Consider the following 13647-nt stretch of genomic DNA (forward strand, 5'->3'; position numbering starts at 1 on the left):
CTGCCCCTTCTTACGTCGTCATCTCTCATTTGACGCTCCTCATCTTCTTCCCTCTCATTTCTTACCCCCTGCTGATTGAACATTGATTCTGATTGGTTAAACAAGTCTTCCTCTTCTTGATTCAATTCCCACATCATCCTTGAGGAAGAAGAAGAAGACATTGAAAGAAAGAAACAGAAACTATGAATATTGAAACTGATTTTTGTGAATAAGGAAGCAGAAATTTTGAGATCAATGATAGAGATCTTGAGAATTTTGGTGTGAGATTTGTGAAGATGGATGGTGGATTATATAGAGGATTCAGAAAGGCTTAGGTTCTGCATAATGCCACGTGGCATGCCGTCATTCGTTAAAAATCTGATGGAAATCTATCATCCAAGATTGTTAACAGATTATGACACGTGGCATGCCGTCATTCGTTTAAAATCTGATGGAAATCTATCCTCAAAGATTGTGAACCGATTATGACACGTGGCGCGACGTGATTGGTTAATAATCTTATCAGAAATCCATATTATAATTATTTATTTTGTATTATTTAATAATACTTAGGATAATGACACGTGGCGCACCGACAACGATTAAAAATCTTATCCGATATTACATTTAAAATTATTTTGTATTAATTTTATAAATAAAAAAATACTAATATTTTATTGCCTATTGCCAGGGCTATAGAAGTGTAACGGTGGAGATGCAAAATCTATTGCCAGGGCTACTTACTGTTCATTAAGGGCAATTACTGTTCATTAGGTGGATTGAATAGTGAATTGCCAGGGGGGAGGGCTCCAACGCTGGAGTTGCTCTAAAGTGCGCCCGGGGTGTATGTACTACAGCTGACTCTCAATTACGGTTCGTTCTTTATGAACTATAAGATTATAGGAGCCGTAGGATCAACTGACGGATCAATCTCGTCCCATTTCGCGCTTCTCGTATCCGTTTCCTGCAGAAAGATTCATCATTTCTCATAAAACCATTGTCAGAGACTCAAGGGTACGGTAATCTCTCTCTCTCTCCTCTCTCTCTCTTAAGTTCTCAATTAATGTTCTGGAAAGGAAGAGATACAGAGTGTACTAGCTCTCTGAATCATATGGGTTTTTAATCAAGACGATGAGCTTATTATTTGTTGGGTAGCTCCACATTTCCATGGATTGCTAGGGTCTTACTCAATACATTGTTTTGACGTGCTTTTTTTGATCAAAAAGGTCGAATTTTTTTGGGTTCTCTGAGTTACTCGGTTTGATCGAGATGACGAGCTTGAATTTTTGTTAGCTAGTTGCAGAGTTTTCATGGATTCTTGGGGTTTTTATGTTAGAAACTGTTTTCAAGAACTTGGTTTTGTTAAAAGGTAGCAGCTTTTTGGGTTAATGAAGTAAATAAAAATATGGGTAGTGCATATTTTTCGGGATTTCTTCTGAAATTGTGTTTTTTTGAGGATGGAGTTTTCAAAAATGGCGTTTTTTCTTCTTCTTCTGGTTCTGAAATTTGTGAAGCTATTTTGTGTGTCAAAAATGGCGTTTGATCATTCATTTTTTCTTTGTTCTCTACAACCATGTTTATAATCTTTTATGTATCGTTATAACTGTACTCATTTGGAAATTTTGGCTGATTTCGGATGTATTTCGATGGCGGAATTCTTACGGCCTTTAGAGTTTCGGGTTAAACCCTAACCACTTTCCTTTCTTCAATTTCATGTCTATGCAGGTCTTGGAATCTCTGAGTATTCCCCCCTCCCAGTCCTATTTCATTCATTTGGTGGTAGACTGTATTTTGTCACAAATGATTCTGTATGTAGCACATGATCTTTGTTTCTTTTTCAGGTTTGCGTTATAATTTCGACCTTTGTATCGAAAATGGGGGCCGGCAGGAAGACACAGACCTTTACTTTATCTTCTTCTCAAGACATGGCACCCTACTCTGCATCCATGAGGAATTTGCGGCGGAATAGCCTTGGTGGAGTCATCTTCGGTGCCACGAGATTCACAATTGACGAATGTCTATCTAAACAACTATTTGGTCAGTGTTCTTAGCTTTACTACTTGTTTGTTCCTAACTTCTGCATTTCCTGTTTTCGGTTTTTAATTTGGTTTAAACCAGTTGTGTAGTGAATATGCGCCAATTCGTTTTTCCTTATCTGTGTTGCAAGTGCATTGCCAGCTTCACGTAAATTCCCTTTTCGCGAGCCTGAAAACAGTGTAGCCAGTTTATTAAGCACACAACTTTCTGCAAATGATGAACGTTGTCTGTTGCTTTCGTGCAATACTAGTGCTCATTTCATGTTTTAGTTTAGTTTCGGGTCAATGCACTCATGAGTTATGTTCAACATTCTTCCAGGCTTACCAGCTGCACACTATATGTATGTGAAGAACATTACTCGTGGCTTGCCACTTTTTCTCTTCAACTATTCCGATAGGAAGCTACATGGAATTTTTGAGGCTACTGGCCTTGGGCAAATGAATATCAATCCATACGGATGGAGCACTGATGGTTCAGAGAGAACGCAGTATCCTGCGCAGGTATAAAATAAATAGTTTCTCAAAATCGTTGTGATTGTCCTGAGTTATATCGTAGGTAAACAAGGGCTTGTTTGGGATTGCTTGTGTAGGAAGAATGTTTGCTCATAAGAGCTTTTGATAAAAAGTGATTTTGTTAGTTAGAAACACATTGAAATTTTTATTGAAAATCCAAGTGTTTTCTAAAACTTCTATGCCCCAGAAGCACTTTTAACTTTTTCTGCCAAACACAATACTTTTAGTTGTCAAAAAGCACTTTTAGCAATTTAGAACAAGTTAGTCAGGATGAGGCTTTTGTGCTGATATATTTTGTTTCCTACGTTTAAGGTTAAGTTCCATACGCGGATGCAATGCCGACCACTGCTTGAAAGCGAGTATAAAGACATCATTGCCGACAACTACTACACCGAGAGTCATTTCTGGTTTGAGCTTGATCACTCGCAAACAAGCAAGCTGACATCTAAGTTTGCATCTGTAAAAGTTGCTCCAAGTAATCCCATACCACAGATACCTAAGTCATCATCTGTAAATGTTGCTCCAAGTACTTCTGTGCCACAAGGTGCGCTGAATTGGAGAAAAGCTTGTTTTCCAGCTCCTCCCTCACATGATACAAAAGAACAACCTCCGGCTTCTCTTTCACATGACACAAAAGAGAAATGTCCGGCTTTTACTTCACATGACACAATAGAGGAACCTGAATGGTTTGAACCACTTACCTCGGAGACTGAGCATTTGAGTGATTCATGTCCGAATTGGGATGCCCCAATTTTATTTGGAAGATATAATGCATTGAATTCCCAATATGATGTGAAAGAGGCTGAACAAGTGGAGCAGGAATGGGTATACGGAAAACTGAAAGAGTTGGCTCTTCAATATGATCTTAACGGTGAATGTCAAGACATGTCTTTCTCTGGAAATGTTGACGATAGTGCTGTCTCAAATGAAATGACCTGGGAGGACACTGAGGAGTCAATGGCACCGTTGGGTTTAGATGAGAAGAGGCCAGAGAGTTCTCGCTCCTCATTTGAGCAGAAGAGCAGAGAGAGTTCCCGATCCTTCTCTGAGAGTCCAATCATAACCAAGGTAGATGAACATTTTAGTAGTTTGTAAATCATAAATCCAATTAATGTTAGGTATCCTTGTTGTTTTTTTGTTTTAATTACAACCACTCTCTTATGTATTATTATGTTGGCATCAGTTGATTGAAGAGGTGGAGGAGCTCAAGGCTTCTAAGAAAGAACAATCTGTGAAGATCGGTTTATTGGAGCACAAGCTGGTAAGTAACACATGCTATGTTTGTTAAACATTCACTAAATTTCGGTTTCTCTGCTTTTCTTCTTCTGCGGAGTCATCTAACCAACATTAAATAGCAAGTTAAGAATGCATTTGCTCATCAGTGGCACTGCATTGGTACCTAAGTAAAAATTCATAATACTAAATGAGTATTGAAGGCCCGGTTTATGCTTTCATATTAGCTTCTTTCTCAATCTGCAAAATAAGAGGTTGCCGGACAGGATCCCTGGTCCAGACCTGATGAAAGTTTTGTTTGAATGACTGCGTTTAACTGTTGTACGGAGAAATCGTTGGGAGCATACTCTTGTCGATAACAGTTCTGGTTTTAATTGTCTTCTTACTGTGAGTTTTGGCGTTCCTGCTGCATTGGTCTTTAAGCCGATTAAGATAACTCAATTAACGAATAAACAAAAACTGAGAGTTGCATTTTTTGCTACAACAAAAAAGGCAGATTAAACTGTGAAATTAGTCAATGCTGCGTAATCGACTTCATTGATCTTATTCCTCTTGTGACTTTGGATTTCTGTTCCGGTATTTCAGAAGAAGGCGGAGCTTGAAATTCAGCAGTTAAAAGTTTGGTATGAAGGTTGAATCGGAGTCCACACCTTAGAAGTTGTATGTGGTACATGACATGGGAGGCAAGGGTAGAGAAGCTGGAGAATGAAGGCGTGGAGGCATGGTTGATTGTATATGCCACTGACAATTATATAGTTTGTATTATCAAATTAATCTAGTACTAATCTACCATAACCTTTTTCTGGGGTGCGTATAATCTCTTCTATAAGTGCCTAAATGGTAGATTGATCTGTTTTGTGAATGTTTTTACTTACGAGAAGAAATCATCTTTTCTTTTGATCGTAATAAAGGATAGTGATTTTTTTAGGAAGTTGAGGTGCCTCGTTGAAATCAATTGGCAAAGGAAGAGTGAATCCACTATTTTCAAGCCTTTGCAGAGTTCTGTAATTTTAGATGTGGGATTCGCACGCTCAACAATTTTTCCAGTCATGTCCGCTTGCACTCTCGCCTTGTTTTTATACTCCGACTTTCTTTTGTTTTTTATTCAATATAAAGGGCTAAATAGGGAGTTCAAAGTCGTTTCCCTATGATATTTAATGAGATCTGATTTTCACATTGCCTTTTGTTTACCTTGTGTGTGTGTGTATATATATATATTATATTTACATTTTTATTTTCTTTTGAATTATTTAATTTAAAAGTTAAAAATAGGTGCGGAAATTATTTTGCTTGATTATATTGTATTAGATGTAATATCCCACATCGTTTAGGGGAGTCGATCTTGTAAGCCTTATATGTATATTTCCATCTCTACCTAGCACAAGACTTTTTGGGAGCTCACTGGCTTCGGGTTTCATCGAAACTCTGAAGTTAAGCAAGTAGCGCGGGAGAGCAATCCCATGATGGGTGATCCACTAAGAAGTTCACGTGTTTCCAGAAACAAAATCATGAGAGCGTGGTTGAGGCCTAAAGCGGACAATATCGTATTACGGTGGAGTCGAGCCTGAAATGTGATGGAGGCCCAGACTAGAATGTGACATTAGATACCTTCGCCTGATAAAACACATGATCATCTGATCTAGTAGAACTCAAGCTTAATTCACTCAATTGGAGAGGCTATGGTTCAAATTCAAATAAAGTGCGAGCATACACAACTTGTGAATGAAAAATACTTTGCTCCATTTGGAAGGAAAAAAGTGTGAGCATATACTAACTTGTGAATGAAAAATAATTTGCTCTCTTTGGATCGAGGCATGTTTACTTTCTTAAGAATCATAATTTAATACGTGTGCGCATAAATTTTTTTTTTCGGTTTTTTTTAAATATTGTGCATGTCAAATTGTAATACTCATAAAGGTAAAACGTCATGGTTTGAAATTGAGCATGGGCACATACTTGGGCTCTTTTATTTGTGACTCATGATTTTCACACTTAACGTTTTTCTTGTTATACTCTCCCTCTTATTTCTGCCTCGCGATTATTCTTTAATTTATCAAATCAAAGACTAGAAATTAAAGCAAGTGACTAAGGGGGTGAAGCTTTCGCCCTCTTGCATTCACTTTCTCGGCAAGGCCACTTCATCCCTCACTTGTCAAAGACTCAGAGTAGTTTTCTCTGTATTTATTTTCTACAAGGAAAGAGATACTAAACACAATAGTTATCTGAATCATTTGAATAGGGTGTTGGGTTTCCACCTAAAGTTCCGAGTTCGAAACTCCCAATTTTCTAAATTATTGTAATAGTTTCAAATCTTCTCATTTCCCTTAATAATAATAATTTAGAAAAAATGTAGTATTAATTCCAAATTTAAAAAAATATGGTTCAAGTTTTATTTATTTATTTATTTTTACACTAGCTTGTGCTCCAAGTTCCTGAACCCTAGATTGGATGAATGGGTTTTCTTGTCTTTATTTATTCTCAAGAATATGTTTTTAATCATTCAGCTCTTGCTTGATTCCGCAGTTTACACGCCTTGCGTTTGATTGCGTTCGATAGATTCCAATCCGTTGTCTTTTTAATGGATTAGATAAATGGGAAATCAACATTCCAATCTCTCAGAAATGTTATGGGAATAAGTTTTCTCCATGCACACGTCAAGGATGTCTTCCAAATTATTATATAATACGGCTCGAGTAGTCTTCTTTATTGGCAACCCCCTCGACGTCGACGGGAAATCTTTTAAGATCTTTCTAAATGTCTGATGATTGTCCTATGCCACCCACCCTTCACCTCGAGTAATCTTTCTTTACTGTAGAACCCTCACCGTCGGCTATTTAAACGCATATTCACAATCAATTTGTATATATCCATACCTTCACTAAGAACCACAATCATTGTACTCAGCTGAAATGGCTGAACTTGCCTTTGATTTGGCAGTCAGACTCACGGAGAAGCTAGGCTCCCTTGCTTACGACGAGATTTGCTTGGCATGGGCGGTTCAATCCGATCTGAGAAAGCTTGAGCGCACCATGTCCACCATCAAAGATGTGCTCTTGGATGCTGAAGAGAAGCAAGCAAATAACAAGCAGCTACGCAGTTGGCTCAGACAAGTAAAAAATGTGTTTCTTGATGCCGAGGATGTGTTGGATGAGTTTGAGTGTGAAGCCCTGCGAAAGCAAGTGGTGAAAAATTTCATGGTACATGTAGAAAGGTACGTCGTTTCTTCTCCCGCTCTAATGCTGTTGCATTCCGTTTGAGGGTGGCTCATGAAATCAAAGAGTTATGGGAGAGGTTAGAAGAGCTTAAAGCCAATAAGTTTATCTTTGATTCTCTCACTAGTCATAGTAAAGGTTACTGTGATGACCATGATAGCAATCTGAAGTACGTGATCAAGGCGAGAGAGACACACTCTTTCGTCCGTGCTTCGGAGGTTGTTGGTAGAGGGCTTCAGAAAGAAGCGATAGTAAACCGTTTGATTGAGCAAGGTGACGATCATGTCTCCATTATTCCTGTAGTTGGAATGGGAGGTTTAGGCAAGACTACACTTTGCCCAGTTGGTGTACAATGATACAAGAGTCATTAGGAATTTTGAATTGAGGATTTGGCAGTATGTGTCACTAGATTTTGATATTGCTAGATTGACAAAAGAGATTCTTAGTTCTGTATTGGGTACAAAAATTAGTGAGATATTGCTAGATTGACAAAAGAGATACCTGGAATTAACTGGAAATGCAAAAATCACGAAACTCCCTGTTGCAGTTTGTAAGTTGCGAAGCTTGGAAATTCTGTGTGTTGAGGGATGTGTGAATCTTGAAGAATTGCCCTAGAGATATAAGCAAGTTGATCAGCCTTAGATCGCTTTACATAACTACAAAGCAAACAAGTTTTCCAGACAATGGAGTGGGATGCATGAAATCACTTCGGTATCTTTCTATTGTGCATTGTGGTAATCTAACCTCTTTGCCACGTGATATGAGTTATCTTGCTGCATTACACACTCTAACAATAGAGGATTGTAAGCAGCTTGATTTGGCGAACGGAAACTATCAACAAATTCCAATGAGGCTCCGAAGTTTGCTTATTGCTAGAGTACCAAGGATGGTGGCATTGCCTGAATGGTTGCAGGGAGCTGCTAACACCCTACGAGTCTTGTGTATTTGGGGTTGTGAAAACTTGGATGCATTACCTGAGTGGTTGACAAGTTTCACATCCCTTAGAATACTTAACCTTAGAGAGTGTCCAAAATTGGTTTCTCTACCAGAAGGGATGCATCCTCTCGAAGTTAAAGTAAAGGATTGTCCTCAATTGAAGAGGGGAATCTAGTGCGAAATCAACGAAGATTGGCAAAAGATTTCTCATGTTCAAGGAGGCTGGGTCTGCTATATTTCCCCATCTATCTCCAAGTTTCTTCTGCTGTGTCTTGATTTGATTTTGAGTTGTGTTTTGTATTGGCAGCTCACTTGGCTTGCCTTGTTTGATTGTATCATGCTTTAATTCGTTTTATTTAGTTTGTACTGCTTGTATCTCTTAACCTTTGAGTTTGTAAGTACCAACGTGTAGGTTCTTTTTTCCTTTGAGTTTGTATCTCTTAACCTTTGAGTAGTTATCACTGAAACTATTAGTTGTTACTATAATACCATAACGAGTTTCAACGTAGATTTTTACACTCCAATTTTATTTGTTTGCACTTCATTTATGCTTATTATATAAATAAAATAATGTGAGCACAAACAGATAAATACAGAGTGTGAAAATAATCACCTTTCCTAATGCAAATTTTATTTGGCTACTTAGAATGAAACGTTTGTACTTTAGACCAAATTATTTTAACGACATTTTGGGACAGCCCAACTCCAACCCATTGGGCCTCACCTCATGCCATTGTCTTTTTGGGCTCTTAAGGCCTCATGGTTCTTTTGTTTTTTGGTTTTGTGGTTTTCATAAGTTCTTTTTATTTATATTTTATTATTTTGTTTTGATCAATTTTTACCCTTTGATTGAATGGGCCTAAAAAAGAAAATATAGGTTTCGCAATTAGCAATAAGTTAAAAACGACAGTTCATCGGAAAATTAAAATTTTTGAACAACTTGAATTTAATCCATCGGTCCTTTTACTTTTCCTTATTCACAATCACACTGTAAGTTAAAGACGACAAGATCACTCATGTGACATTGCCCAATTTTATTTCTCACTTTTGGAAGGAAAAATAGAAAAGAATAATGTTAGATGAAGAAAATATTGAAGAAATTTAGCCTTATTTAATACGTGGTTGTTATATTTGAGACAATTCATCTAATAAAGGACATAATCGTTTAGTCTAGCGGTACTCAAACTCACTCTATTGAGAGGCTTTAAATTCATAATTTTGAACACTAATTGTTAAAAAAAAAAAAATCAAAATGGTAGCACACACTCAAAGTTTAGTTGTCACAGTTTGATACGTGTGCACAAATTTTATTATTGTGTTTTTTAACAAATGTACATACATGGATTATTTGTTCTATACATTTGAATGACTAATTGATCTACATTGAAATGATTTTTATTTGGAAATATCATCTATTGGAAGAATGCAAGTATGTTTTAATGCCAAAATAGGTAAGTAAGAGCTGAAGCTAATTTATTTTTGTGCTCTGGCGTTCCCTTTCTCGGCAAGGTCCCTTCGTCCACCTTCAACCCTTGTTAGACACTCACTATACGATACTCTCTCTAGTTCATCCTTTACAAAAAGTTCATTGGACACGGTTTTGCCCATATAAACATTCTCCAACTTTTCCCATGCTTCCTAGGCAGTCATCTTTTCGGTGATGTGTGACCAAACTGATCTTGTGAGATGGATCTCGATAGAACTCTTGGCCTTCTAGAGAACCTTAGTCCATGCTGCCTATGTCATGTTTTTCGGCTTCTCACCATTGAGTGCATCATCCAAATCCTGCTGCATCAGTACATTTTTCATCATCCTTTGCCAGTCTGTGAAGTCATCCTTGCCGTCAAAGGGCTTTAACGCAGGTACTTGATCCACATTCATCTTCCCTTTTGACATCGTAGAACACCTTGATCCTAGCTCTTGATACCAAATGTTGAAAAACCCGCACACTAGACCTTGTTCTTTAATGTAACCAACGACAATAGACTAAACTAGCAAATATTAGAAAACTTAGAAACACACAAGAATTATATTGGTTCGGAAGAACTTTTGTCTACGTCCAGTTGTGATTTCTCTCACCGCTCCTTTGATTAATAATAGAGATTGTAGAACTTTTGCAAACTCTATAACTAATCTCAAAACTCTTGGTTGTCTGGATGTTTTCTTTCTCTGTAAAAATCAGCCTTGCCTCACCCTATTTATAGGACATAGGGTTGGCTTACATGTCCCAAGCTGATTGAATTCCTATTTCCAAGTGGATTAGAAAATTACACTTATCCAAATCCAAATAGACTTCCAGAAATCCAAACCTAAATTGCATAAGGAAACTGAAATTCTTTCCTAATCCCTCTAGGACAAGAATTGGTATACTTCTAGGTTTCCTAAAACAATCCTAAACCAACTAGGACATATTTGACGAGCCAAAATCCTAATAGCAGTGCCCTTCTCTGAGAGAGAAAAAGGGTAGCTTAGCTGCAGCTACGACAAACAACAATTTTTTTGCAATGGGTGGTGGGAACAGAGTTGATTGCTTTGCAGATGTTGAGATGCTTGATTTAGCCTTGGGACGATGGATCCGTACACAGTCAATGTTACAAAAGGTAATATATATTTAGTCGCTTTCCCTATGATATGTTTTTCTTGTACAAAAATTTTACCTCGTGGCTCTTGATTTGCGCTTCTTTTGTTGTTCCAGCGTATGGCTCTTGCTGCGGTAGAACTCAAAGGTGTGCTTTATGCCACCGGTGGATATGATGGGAATAGTTATTTGAAGTAAGATATTGAACCTCCTTTCTATTGTTTAGTTTTCCTATATCGATGGTTGACTTGAAATGTTTGCATCTCAGCTCTGTTGATAGATTCGACCCCAGAGAACGCAGTCGGACCAAAATTGCCTCTACGCATTCGAAAAGAAGCTGCGAGTCATTGGTTGTTCTTAATGAAAAAATGTCAGTACATTTCTTTGACTTGTTTCAATCAGCATCTCAGACACGCTCCCACGATGACTTAGATATGTATATTCCGCTAAATGCATAACTCATGCAGATAATTTGACATGAGAACTTGTCATGAACTTAGACAGGTAATGAATTTTTCCGCCGTTGCTTGATCTGATAAGACATTCGTTTTCGATTGAGACCTTGTCATAAAGTTAGACATAAATCACTTCTTTTGTTGACCATCTCTGCACAAGATAGTCCATGGTTGCTCCACTGTACTATTGCCCGGTTGCCCAAATCACTTAAGGCATTACTTGGTGTCAAGATTGAGTTGGATTAGTGATGCAGAATAAATGTACGTTAAACCCTAATTTCTGGTTACTTGGTTCTACATAAATTAGATAACTCACTATATTAAATCGACATCAAAGGATGGGATGGGATTAGTCGCAGGGGAAACTTATCCTTCCCAATCTTACCAATTTTGCTAGGATTGGAATGAATAAGTTTCCATCATGTTCTACCCTTAACTTCGACAAAAATTTGAAGTTGACATCCGTTTCTTCATTTCATGTACATCAAGTCTATGGAGTTCTCCAATGCAATCCAATCATTGACACCAAACAAGGCCTTAAGAAAATATACAGGCATTAGATTTTTGGTTGGTGTGATCTGATCAGATCCACCTTTTATTTTGTTCAATTTTGGTGTTTAACTTGTTTTTTCACCTTCACAATTATGGACATTCACTTTTGCAGATATGTTCTGGGAGGCTTTGATGGAGATTCACTGGTCCATAGCGTGGAAAGTTTTGATCCACGGCTTGGGTCATGGATGCCGGCTGAACCAATGTATTTCCCCAGGGGATATCCAGCAGCTGCTATTGTCGAAGATACCATGTATGTAATCGGAGGGATGAAAGACGATGAAAACATAGCAGAGACAGTAAGTTTCATTTTACAATGTTTTCCAGTTCCCATCAGTATGCACAACTTTTGTGGGTAATTTTGACAGTAGTATAAAATGGTAGGTCGAATACTACTACGAGGGGCAAGATTGGCGGGAAATGGCCACGGTGACCATCGGTAAAAGGTGTTTCATGTCTGCGGCTGCTTTTTCGACCTGATCGTGCAATGTTCGTAGGTGTTAACTTAGACATGAAAGTCTTGTGGTCCATCAAATGTGTTTTTAGTGTTGCATGAATCGCTTTCGAAAAGAAAAACGAGAAGCGATTTGACCAATAGAATGGGGACTTACATATACTCTTAGAATGCCACTTTGACGTCACACACAAATAATAATATCATGTGAAAAAAAATTAAAACACATGAAATTAGTGGTCCTAGATGTCAAAGTAGCATCCCGAGGGTTACAACTCATGTATAGGGCCAACTACTGTAGAATCCATAAAAGGGTGCACTATTTAAGGATCGACTTGGGCCAGTTCATGAATCCATAAAAGGGTGCACTAATTGTATGCGGTCCATAACTCAAGTAAGATGGGCCGGCTCCTAAACTATGGGTGGGCTTAACTACCATAGCCCTCTAGGTTTTTTTTTTTTTTTTTTATTGTATAAAGTTAATATTAAGGTAGAGAAAAGTTTTTGAAAAAAAAAAAAAAAAAAAAGAAGAGAAAATTGAACTTATGCAGATGCGGGGGATAAACGCTCTAAACTCCACTAGTTGTTGTTGTTTTTTTTTTTTTTTTTCCTAGAATAAATATTGATCTATACTACGTTTTTTATAAACAATATTTAATTTTAAACTTGTCATAATTACGTTCGATTTTCAATTAATCTAAATTGTCTGAAGAAGGATTCAAACTTGTATGTTAGGGGACACCACATTCATCCAAACTAATATGAATGATTTTAAAAACTAAAGGAAGCCAAATATTAGATTTTAGTTTTCATGGTAACTACTTTGAGTTTTCAAGCTTCCAAAAAAAAAAAAAAATGGAAATAAGAAAATTGTAATTAGTTACCAAACAAGTTTCAAAATTCAATTTAACAAAAAAAAATTAAAATTAAAAATTAAAAACTAAAAACTAAATTGTTATTAAATGACCATAACCAAAAAAAAATCAATTAATGAAGATGTTGATCATATTATATAAGGGGGTGTATTGGAAAAGAATTCTGCTAGATTCTAAAGGATTTATAAATTCATGTGTATCTAACTATGATTTTAAATGACTCTTTTAAACGCAAGTGGAATTCAATTTAGAATCTTAGGCCTCGTTTGGCAGCTCGGACAGTACTGATTATTTTTGTCGGATAAGATAAATAGCCATCGGATAGTACTGACTAAATTAATCGGGCGTTTGGTGCAGTATCAGACTAATGACCGTATTATTTATACTGTGTTTGGTACTGAACCGGATAGGACAAGGGAAAAAACAATTTGACAAATCTTTGTTTGTTTGTTGAACTTTTCTCATATTTATACCTTTTGAAAACCACATAAATTTTCAAATAACAAAAAGAAAAATAGTATCAAATTCACAAGCAAGATATGCATTCCTCATTCTTCAAGTTAAATTAAAAATTAACACGAAATACTATCAAATTTCATACCTCTGAGCTACAAGTACTAAGACAGAACAAATAGGCACAGGAAGCACTGCACCTAAAAGCACTTAAATCATATGAAAGTTGGAGAACAAACAGATTAACAGCACAACCCAGTTAGCTAAATCCAGCAAAAATCAAAAAACGCATGCAGCCACACAAGTCCAACTATTGAAATATCAAAACATCACTAGCAACCCATTTCTCTAAAAGCATCAGAAACTCGATG

At 37.0% G+C, this 13647-nt stretch overlaps 1 protein-coding gene across 1 annotated transcript; it reads left to right on the forward strand.

Moving 5' to 3' along the window:
* Window positions 1–1211: 1211 nt before the first annotated feature.
* On the forward strand, window positions 1212–11989 carry LOC125476837. Its single transcript, XM_048583400.1, has 13 exons — window positions 1212–1658; window positions 1821–2016; window positions 2335–2516; window positions 2841–3596; window positions 3712–3789; window positions 4347–4392; window positions 6699–6972; window positions 7020–7272; window positions 10345–10509; window positions 10605–10681; window positions 10756–10857; window positions 11607–11793; window positions 11879–11989. Exons 1-13 carry the CDS (start codon window positions 1569–1571, stop codon window positions 11972–11974), a joined length of 2502 nt encoding a protein of 833 aa, XP_048439357.1. The 5' UTR covers window positions 1212–1568; the 3' UTR covers window positions 11975–11989.
* Window positions 11990–13647: the final 1658 nt, after the last annotated feature.

This window comes from the organism of the source record quoted next, unplaced genomic scaffold, assembly GCF_019419815.1.
Source record: "Pyrus x bretschneideri cultivar Hongxiangsu unplaced genomic scaffold, Pyrus_bretschneideri_v1 Contig2, whole genome shotgun sequence".
Lineage (NCBI taxonomy): Eukaryota > Viridiplantae > Streptophyta > Magnoliopsida > Rosales > Rosaceae > Pyrus > Pyrus x bretschneideri.